This window comes from Triturus cristatus, chromosome 7 (genome assembly GCF_964204655.1).
Source record: "Triturus cristatus chromosome 7, aTriCri1.1, whole genome shotgun sequence".
NCBI classification, from domain to species: Eukaryota; Metazoa; Chordata; class Amphibia; order Caudata; family Salamandridae; genus Triturus; species Triturus cristatus.
Genome location: NC_140590.1, coordinates 1840532935 through 1840544086, shown reverse-complemented (window position 1 = coordinate 1840544086; position 11152 = coordinate 1840532935). Strand labels below are relative to the sequence as shown.

Here is an 11152-nt window from a genome sequence, read left to right as displayed (position 1 = left end):
TGACCTAGGCCCTATGGGCTGAGGGCATAGTTGTCTGCTTCTGAGTTGCACTATGTGATTTTGAGGCCCACACTCCCGCCATCCGGGTTACTGTGTCTTGTGTTGGTGTTTTCTGTGGCCTGTGACTTGGCATTGTCTAGCTGGGTGCATGGGGCATGGTGGCGCTAGTGGCATGTGCGTGTTTATGGAGTGTGGTTGAGCCATGCGATGGCTTTGGGGTGGTTGCGTGCATGATTGTGAGTTTGGTTGTGGATGACGTTTCCCCCATGTGAGGTGAGTTGTTTGTGTACTCACCAGGCTCTCGGAGTCCTTCTACTCCCTCCACTGCCACCACCGGCAGTATGGCCATCACCCTCTCCTCCCAGGGATGGTATTGTACGCGTCTGCGGGGCGGCCCTCCTCCAGTGATGTTGGCCTGGTTGTGGTCCTCGGTCATTTTGGCTCGGACCCTCCTCCACAGATCGTACCACCTGGCTTGGCATTCATGCCTGGTCCTTCTGGTGGCCGCAACAGCATTCACAGCATCGACAATCGTCTGCCACATGGCTGTTTTTTCGGAAATACTGGTCTGTCTGACCAATGTTCCAAAGAGGTGTGGCTCGACTCTGAGGATTTCGTCGACAAGGACCTCCAACTCTTGGCTAGTGAACTTTGGATTCTTGTTAGTGCGCATGGTGAGGGGTGTGGGTGTGGATGGTTGTGGGGGGTGTTGGTGTGGATGGTTGTGGGTGTGTGGGTGTGGTTGTGCAGGTGTGTGTGTGAATGTGATGAGGAGGTGTTTGTGAAGGTGGTTGTGTGAAGGTGTGCAAGTGTAAGGTGTAGTAAAGGTTCAAGTATGGTGCTGTGGGTTGTCTGTGGGGTCTGGCAGCAGTGAGTCTGTTGCAAAGGCTCATGGTTTGTGTCTGTGGGCCCTTTTTATTGGTCCATTGGTGGGTGTGGCTGTGTTTGAACTTTGGGTGGGTGTGTTATAAGGAGTGGTTGTGTTTTGGGCCTCTGTTTGGGAGTTTGGCAGTTGCAGGTCAGTGAATGTGTTGTATTTGTGCTTGTTGGACATGTTTTGTGGCTTTGTGCGATTCAAATGGAGTCTTCTTGTGTTGTTTTGCTTTGTCCTGGTTGTGTACGTGTGTTTTTAGCATGTGTACGGTATGGACATCGGCCATTTTGTTATACAGTGCTGTCCTTGTCTCTGGCTTGGTACGACTCGTACATGCGCGATGTTGGGTGAAGGTGCTGGTGTTGGGGCCTGGGGTGCGCTCCGTACTTAGACTGTTGGTGTCGGGGTATGCTCAATACATACGCGGGTGGGGGTACGGGCCGTACATACAAGGTTGGGGTCGGGGTTCGCTCAATACATAAGCGGGTGGGGGTACGGGCCGTACATACAAGGTTGGGGTCGGGGTTCGCTCAATACATACGCGGGTGGGGGTACGGGCCGTACATACAAGGTTGGGGTCGGGGTACGCTCAATACATACGCGGGTGGGGGTACGGGCCGTACATACAAGGTTGGGGTCGGGGTTCGCTCAATGCAGACGCGGGTGGGGGTACGGGCCATACTTACAGGGGTGTACATACACGGGTGGGGGTTCGACTCGTACGTACACGGGTGTTCATACACGGGTGGGGGTTCGACTCGTACGTACACGGGTGTACATACACGGGTGGGGGTACGACTCGTATGTACACTGGTGTACATACACAGGTGGGGGTAGGACTCGTACGTACACTGGTGTACATACACAGGTCCAGGTGGGGGTACGACTCGTACGTACACGGGTGTACATGCACGGGTGGGGGTATGACTCATACGTACACGGTTGTACATGCACGGGTGGCGGTACGACTCGTACGTACACGGGTGTACATGCACGGGTGGGGGTACGACTCGTACGTACACGGGTGTACATACACGGGTGGGGGTACGAATCGTACGTACACTGGTGTACATACACAGGTGGGGGTACGACTCGTACGTACACTGGTGTACATACACAGGTGGGGGTATGACTCGTACGTACACAGGTGTACATGCACGGGTGGGGGTACGACTCATACGTACACGGGTGTACATGCACGGGTGGGGGTACGACTCATACGTACACGGGTGTACATACACGGGTGGGGGTTCGACTCGTACGTACACGGGTGTTCATGCACGTGTGGGGGTTCGACTCGTACATATGAGGCCGGGGGGGGGGTTGGGCGCGTACATACGGGGGCTGGGGGGGTGTTGGGCACGTTTGCGGGCACATGTCTCCATGGTTGCTATGGGAGTTTGGTGCGGACGGTGTTTTTTCCATCCGGTTGTAACATCGGACGCACGGGATGAATCGTTCTTGCGCGGTCGGACTTTACTTTTCACATTTGTACGGGAAATCGTCCGAGGGTGTGTCGGACACATTTTCCGACCCGAGGACGTGTGGGGAATTATTCCCAATGCGATTCGTATGGACTTTTTCCCTTGCGAATCGACCTTGGCAGTTTGTACGGCACTTGTACGATTCGTACGGTAAGAAGACCGGATACGAGTCGTACGGGGAATTTTTTTGCAGGATCGTAATCGGCACCTATGTGGCTAATCTCTTACCAAAGCATGCTCCTCAAATATGCTAGGAAAAGTGTTGAAAGAATACATTAGGCCAATTCTAGAATAAGTGGCAAGTGTCCATTGTTACTATTTGCAAAGTGTTAAAATGCAGAAGTTGTGTGATGTCGGTATTAGGTGCAAAAAATAGTTTTGCCGGCAATACTTTTGTTGTCAGCTTTAGTGTAGTAGACATTTGAGTTAAGATCAAACCCATCTTTGCAAGCTGCTCATTTAGGATGCATTTCATGATGTCATCTTTAAATAAATAGATGATTTTGCCACATGCAACTTGGAGAAAGACATAATAGCAATTGAAGCTGATTTCTAAATGCCATGAATCATTTGCACATATCTCAAAATGTTATCAATGTTTTTGTAAATTGTTCATCATTTAAGGCAATACAGGACCTGTTCAAAATACTGTGCAAGTTATGATCTAGGGAACGAAGAAGGTAAGGCGGTTGCAACCCTTTACAAAACAGACATGCAAAGATATTCTCTGAGTGTACATTTTCTATTTAGGGTACTCTATTGTGTTCCTTCTCTTTGATATTGGCAGATTGTAAACTGACAAAGAACCAAATACATGTATTTGGAAAAATTATTTTGGTAGCCTGTGAAGATATTATAGACCTTTTTTTCTTTTATGATATTTTAATTTATTTTCTAATGTCTTCCAGCTAGCCATTGAGGAAGTAAAGAAGCTTTGGAACTTTGGAACTATGGAAAAATTAAATGAAACCTTTTTAACTCAATTTATGATTTTGGGACTATCGCAAAATCCTCAGCTTCAACTCCCAATATTCATTGTGTTTTCACTTATGTATTTAATGACGCTTTTTGGAAATTTTGTTATAATCACCATAATATTCACTGACTCTCAGCTTCAGAATCCCATGTATTATTTTCTCACGATCTTGTCCTTTCTGGATATTGGTTTGACATCAGTAACCATCCCAAAAATGCTGTCAATCTGTTCAACAGGCGACAAATCCATCAAATTCTCTTCATGCATTGTTCAGTTTTATTGTTGCTTTTCCTTTTTGAGCACAGAGTTTTTTTTACTTTCAGGTATGGCCTATGATAGATATATTGCAATTTGTAACCCTTTGCGCTATAGGATTATGATGAATAATAGAGCTGTGATTTTGCTGGCTGTTGCCTCCTGGATGCTTGGCTTTCTGGACACCATCCCACATGCCATTTTGATATCAAATGTATCCTTTTGTGGATCCAAGGAAATCAATCACTTCTTTTGTGACCTCACTGCACTTTTGAAACTCTCTTGCACAGACACATATTTCATTAATATTGCAACTTTTGCAGCTGGAGTTGTAATAGGACTTGGTCCCTTCATGTTAACAATGACGTCTTATGGACTAATTATTTCAAATATCATGAGAATTTATTCTACTACTGGGAGGAAAAAGGCTTTCTCCACATGTTCCGCACACCTGATTGCTGTTCTTTTGTTCTATGGAACTGAGCTTGGTGTGTATATGAGACCAACATCAAGAGCATCACTGGAAAAAGACAAGATCTTTGCTGTGTTGTATACTATTGTCATTCCAATGTTAAACCCATTTGTTTATAGTTTGAGAAATAAGGATGTAAAAACAGCTCTGATAAAAATTGGAGGCAGAATTTGTTACAAGGACACACTCCCCCACTAAGCTACATGACAAATATAAATTCGGTACATCTCATCTTTCAGTGCATCCCAATGTGTCAAATATGACAATGTAGAAGTAAGCCTTACATATAGAAGGCAGTTTATAGATATGTACATGATAAGTACATATTATATTTATATATATATATATATATATATATATATTACATACTGGTGTTCGCCAGTAGGTAGTTATAGTTAGGACCTTGTTTCGATTCAAAAAGCGTTTTTTCTTTTGCCAATAACTTTGACGCCGTTTGACAAATCGTCACCTCCTGTCTTGAAAGTGTCGGGGTGATTCGTCAAGTGGGGGTCGAGAAAAAAGGGGGGTCCCAAAAAATGTTTTCCCCTTGGTAATTTCCATAGGAAATTTTAAACAGGTTACAGACCAAAATGCTGAATGGAATAACACCAAATTGCAAACAGAAATGCTAACTTCTAAAAGTGGCATTTCTATAATAGTTATAATAAATCTGCGCACACCATTGTGCAGCATTTATTATTACCAATCCAAATATACTTAACTTGACCACACTGCTCCTCTCATATCAGGAATTGCCACTGAAACCCTTATCAGGGAATCCCCAATGCATAGGCGTAGCACTACACGAACTGCGTAGTGCGCTGTTCGCGATGATTGCACAGTGCCGGATGCTTGTCTGCACTGTGCAATCATTGAAAACGGCATCTTGCACAGTGCGAGCTGTCGTTTTCTGCCGCTCGAGTAGATTTTTACTCGAGCGGCAGCTTTCTCAATGCGGACTGGTAGTTTCTCATCACGAGCGGTCGCGAGCCTACGCGACCATTCGCAATGAGAAACCTGACCTCCCCACATTGAGAATCTCGCCAGGAGGTTTATTTTCCACGCTCGCGATCAGCATCTTGATGTTGCTGATCGTGAATGAGGAAAAAGTCTCGCCGGGATGTCATTTTGCTTGCTCGCGGTCGCCAACTTGACGTTGAGGACCACGAGCGAGTAAAAAATGCCAACTACGCTCCGCAATTTTGCACTGTGCTTTGTGCAATTTGCATAGTGCGAAGTAGCACAAACTATGCAAACTTTAAGAGCGTAATGTAGTTGTCCGCCCAGGGTTACTGTTCCTGTACTTGCTGGGGCTTGTTGCTGCTGGAGGTCCAGGAGGAACCGCCATGGGGGCTTGCCTCCCTCTGGAGGGCCCTGTGTGCTGGACTCCCTGGGCCCAGCTGTGCCCCTTGCGCCTTTTAATTTGAAATCCAGCGGCTTGTGGGCACCCTGATTTTACTTGCCCAAGAGAAGAGAGTGGGCTTTGCAGCATGGAGCTGAAGCCCATTTAGAGGGAATCCCGACGTGGGGATTCCCGTGCATTTCTGCTGATGGGAATGGGAGCCCATCCCGCTCTCATGCATCTTTGACAAGCGGGTGCCCACCCCGCATTTGGTGTTTCCTAGCAGGCGTCCACCAAGTGTTTGGTGTTTGCTGGTGGGTGCCCACTCCGCTTATGTGTTTGTTTGGAGCGGGTGCCCACCCCGCTTTTGTGCTTATTTAGCGGGTGCCCTCCCCGCTTTATGCACCTTTGCGGGTGCCCGCCCCGCACTGAGGCGCTGAAGAGAAATCACCGTTGCTGCCCGATCAAAACTGGAAGCCAGGTGCGTCTGCCTGTGGGCTGAGCCAAAGAGAAAGCGAAACTGGAAGAGCAGGCCAAGCTATGGTCTGCTGCTGAGCGGGGCTCCCGTGAGCTGCAGAGAGCCCCGCATATGTGCTTGTTTGGAGAGAGGGTGCCCAAGCTGCTTGCGTGCTTATTTAACGGGTGTCCACCCAGCTTTATGCACCTTTGATCGGCGGGTGCCCACCCCGCAATTGCCTTTATTTTGAGGCAGGTGCCCGCCCCGCACTGTGGCACTGAAGAGAAATCACCGCCTTGGCCCAATTGAAACCGGAAGCCAGGCTAGCCTGCCTGACTGTGGGCGGGGCCAAAGAGAAAGCAAGACTGGAAGAGAATGCTGAGCGGGGCTCCAGTGAGCTTCAGAGAGCCCCGCGGTGCCTGAGGAGAAGCCCTGAGTGCGGGACCAGCAGCAAGATGAGAGCGGGGGTTTCCACCTGAAGAGCCCATGTGAGTTGGGCTCCCCTAGGCACATTGTCGGTGCCTGAGCGGTCCCGCAGGAGAGCGGGCCGCTCCAACATTGGGGGCAATTGTTTCTAAGAGTCCTGGAGTGGGGCTCAGGTGGCACAATTAGTGCCAGGGCCCAGTGTGTTCACAGCTTCACAGCACCAGCACGGGCAGCTGCAATGTTTGACCGCATTTGGTTGGAGTCCCAGAGGGAAGCTCTCCCTAAGGCACAGTGGTGCCAGTACTTGTTTATTTCCCTCAGCTGCACCGCACCAGCGTGGGCAGCTGAACCAAGAAGCCATTTGTTGGAGAGTCCCCGGTGTGGACCCAGGAGGCACAGTAGTGCCAGTGCTATTTTTTCTTTGGGGGCATTTTAATTCCTTTGCTGAGAAAAGAGTGAGGTACACTCCTGCCCTACCCCAGCGTATTGCGCGCCCTTTTATGTTGCTGCATTGGCAGCCAAGCACTGACATTTTGGGCACAGGGCATTTGAGACCCAGAGAGAAGGCCAGTTGGCCAGGAGGTTACTGGTATGTTGGTAGGGCGCCAGGCCCTAATGTGATTTATGTGGTGCCTATGACAAATAAGATGTATGCACCATGATGTATGCCTCTGATGTTTATTATGATGAGGTTATTGCATACTGTGTTTATGCTGGTGATGCTTATTGCCTAATGTAATTTATACTTAGGAGGTTGGCGCATAATGTGTTTTATGCCTAAGGTGATGTTGATTGCATAATGTGAGTTAAATTGCAGGATATAATGCTGAGTACAGTATTTTGCCAGTAACTGATGGTTGTGTTCTACATTTACTATTTGTGCTTTGTGATGGTTCTGACAGTGACCCAATTGGCCCTGTCATGTGTATATAATCCCCTGTAAATATTGCCTAGTGCCAGAACCTGGGCTTCTATGGGAATTCACAAGGGCATATTATCAAGCCCATTATCGCCACTTTAGCGGCAGTTGCCGCTTTTGAGGCAGTTTCCTGCCGCTAAAGTGGCGATAATGTTATCTTGATTAATATTGCCCATAGACACTCATGTAGCTACTCACCAATCCATGCAGCCACTTACACATCAACTGACAGACTAGTACAGACATTCTCACAGTTTAGTCACTAACTCATGCATTCAGTGAGACATGATTAATCACTCACTTATACAGTCAGTCACGCACCTACTAAATCATCCATTCAGACACTTATACACGCACTATTCTTCAATATACCTTGGCATATATATATATAAAACATATTTAAACTTTACAGTAACACAGTCACTGGATGATGTAATCAGTGATGTCATTTAAGATGTCATCAGTGTATTCATCAGTGATGTCACTGACCATATCATGAAGGATGTAATATGTGACATCATCAACAGTGCATTGCGGGGGCGCGAGGTATAGTTAGCTTAACTAACTATAACGGCCGAATTTCTATGGTTTTGTACGAGTGAAATGTCCAACTAACTATAACGTCCCTGAAACTAGGCCTGGGCGAAAATTTCGTTCCGTTCGCGGAAATTGCGATAATTGACATTTTCGCGTTACGCGGAGAGCGCGAAAATGTCAAAATTTCCGCTTTCCGCAGTTTGGCGATAATTTGTTTCTTGCTCGCGCTGTAAAATAATACATTCTCGCGCGGGCGCGATCGCCTTACCTGAATCCCTGCGTTCGCCGACAAGTTTTCTTGATCCGGTCGCGTTCTCCATGAGAAGTTGGATTGTTTTTAGCCATTTGCGCTGTCTCGCGACAGTTCGCGCCCGCAGTGACATCATGCGTCGTGCGATCACGTCTTTCTTCTCGCGATCATGCACCGTGAGACAACTCAAAACAAGATGGCCGCGCCCGCGAACAACCACATGGGTAAGTTGGCGACCCGCAACCATGCAGAAAATCCCGCGAACATGCGGGAAAAAAAATTCCGCATCTTCGCGATATTTCCGCTTGTTTGCGATAATTTTAAACATTTTCGAGATAATTTGCGAAAGTGGATTTCGCAAATTCCGCCCACCCCTACCTGAAACCTGTGGTTTTTTTCAGTGCTATATATATATATATTCACTGAAAAAATCATAGATTTTAGGGAAAGTTATAGTTAGTTGGACATTTCACTCGTACAAAACCATAGAAATTCTGGTGTTATATTTAGTTCAGCTAACTATAACTCGCGCCCCGCAATGCACTGCTGATGACGTCACATATTACATCACTCATGACATGGTCAGTGACATCGCTGATGACATTACTGATGTCATCTCAAATGACATCACTGATGACATCACTGGTGACATCATCCATGTGATAATTTGATGCATCTTCTCACACCCTAATATAACCTTTGATACACCCACTCTAAATTACAGACTGTCATTCTCAAAACCATAAACACTACAACCCCAATAACTACATACCCACTCACTGATTCTTAGGTTTAAACACACATCCACTCACTCATACTTATGGTCACTCAGTACAGGACTATCATATGCACTCATACATCTATATAGAAACTCACACACTGCCACTCATCCATAGAGGTACTCACACACCTAGTCAGTCATGAAAATAATTAATCACACTGCCATTTACTCACCTATACTGTTATACACACACCAGCTCACTTACTCATACAAATACTAGCACATACTTACGCTCTTATACAATCACTGATACAAGCTCAGACTCATCCATAAAGCCACTCTCACAATCACACACTCTCACTTATAGCCATTTATATCCTCCAACAAACATATATACTGCCTCTCACATATGAAGTTACTCACACATATACAACTGAGATATACATTCACTCACTAACACACCCATACACACACTCACCCACCCATACAGTACATCACAGATGCGATCTTGAAACCATGCACCCAGTGAATCACCCACTCACACATCTATGTACAGAGTCACACACACACCACCCTCACGAATACTCAGGCACCCATACAGATACTGAGACAACCAATAAATAACCCATATAGACACTCATGTAGCTATTCGCAAATCCATGCAGCTGTTTACACACCAACAGACAGATGGATAAAGACATTCACACAGTTTGCTCAATAACCCAAGCATTCAGTAAGATAAGTTTAATCACTCACTTATAGAGCAAATCACGCACCTACTAAATCATCTATTCAGACACGTATACACCCACTCATTCTTCAATACACATTTCCCTATGTATTTTAAACATATTTAAACTTTACAGAAACACACAGTCACTACATGATGTCATCAGTGATGTCATTTGAGATGTCATCAGTGATGTCATCAGTGATGTCACTGACCATGTCATGAATGATGTAATATGTGACGTCATCAGCAGTGCATTGCGGGGGCGTGAGTTATAGTTAGCTGAACTAACTATAACACCAGAATTTCTATGGTTTTATACAACTGAAATGTGCAAATAACTATAACGTGCCTGAAACCTATGTTTTTTCAGTGAATATATATATATATATATATATATATATATATATATATATATATATATATATATATATATATATTACCCTCTGGTGGTCGCCAGTGGGTAGTTATAGTTAGAACCTAGTTTCCATAGGAAAAGCATTTTTTGATTTGCTAATAACTTTGGCTTCATTTGAAGAATCTTCCAGAAATTCTCCCCAAAAAAAGTCTATCCAGGTCAGCTCCTATCCTGAAAGTTCGGGTGTGATTTGTCAAGTGGGGGCTGAGAAAAAAAGGAGGGTCTCAAAACTTGTTTTTTCCATGTTAATTTCCTTAGGAAATTTTGTGATGAGCTCCAGCCCGAACTGCTGAACGGAATTACTCTGAATTTGGCAGAAAGGTAGTGCGTGGGTCGGAAAGCGACCTTTTTAAAAATGGTGTAAATCCATTCAGTAGTTGCTGCGAAATTGGAAAAATAAAAGTTTCGAAATCTGGGCGGAGCCTAAGTCGCGTGCACGAGCTTTACTGTGATTAGCTGCTAGTAGTCCAAATCAGGAAGTGTTGGCAGCCATCTTGCTGCTCGGTAGAAGCGAGCCACCCGAAAACAGAGAAACAAAGGTATAAAACAAGAGAAGGGAGCAGGGTAGAAAAACCCTGACCCCCTAGGCCTGCTCAGGGGGCCCCATAAGGACCCCAAGGGCCCAAAAAATCATTAACATTTTTTTTTTTTTAAATCGGAAAAATTCACCCTGGGGTCACGGGTTCTCGCATTTCATTTTAATGAGGCCCTTGGGTGGTCTAGGTTATGGGGGTATTTCTTAAAAAATAATAGCAGGGGTTGCGGGGGTGCGCTGGGGTCCGTGCAGCCCCACAACTCCTGCTATGGGCTTCACTCATGTTGGAAGAGGGGTTGCGTGGCCCCCCTTCTGGAGCCTTCTATGTGCTTGTGACTTTGGTGTTGTTTGACGAATCTTTATGAAATTATCCAAAAAGTTTCTCTTTTTTTGATTAGCTCTTATATTGAAAGTTTGGGGGTGAATGGTGTAGGAGGGTCTGAGAAAAAAGAGGGTCCTAAAACGTGTTTTCTTCATGCAATTTCCATACAAAACTTTACAGAAGACTACAGGTGAAAAGGCTGAACGGAATTACGCCAAATTTGGCAGGGAGAAAGGTGATGGTCCAGAAAGCACGCTTTTGATTAAATGGTGTAAATCCGTTCAGTAGTTTTTGAGAAATATCAAATTTTACAGATCTTGATATTTGAGAATTCTGACATGTGATTGGCTGAGGGGTTACAAGCACCAGCTTGCGGTTTATTGGCTGTGAATGGTTGAAACCAGAAAGTGTTGTCAGCCATTTTGTGATTTACT

General features: G+C 45.7%; 1 protein-coding gene across 1 annotated transcript; it reads left to right on the top strand.

Annotated features, from left to right (window-relative positions):
- Nucleotides 1-3308: 3308 nt before the first annotated feature.
- Nucleotides 3309-4259, top strand: LOC146813387 (olfactory receptor 5AR1-like). Its single transcript, XM_085615406.1, has one exon. It carries the CDS (start codon nt 3309-3311, stop codon nt 4257-4259), a length of 951 nt encoding a protein of 316 aa, XP_085471532.1.
- Nucleotides 4260-11152: the final 6893 nt, after the last annotated feature.

What these genes read in the sequence shown, in the direction of transcription:
- LOC146813387 (XM_085615406.1), top strand. Translation starts at nt 3,309, where the DNA reads ATGGAAAAATTAAATGAAACCTTTTTAACTCAATTTATGATTTTGGGA.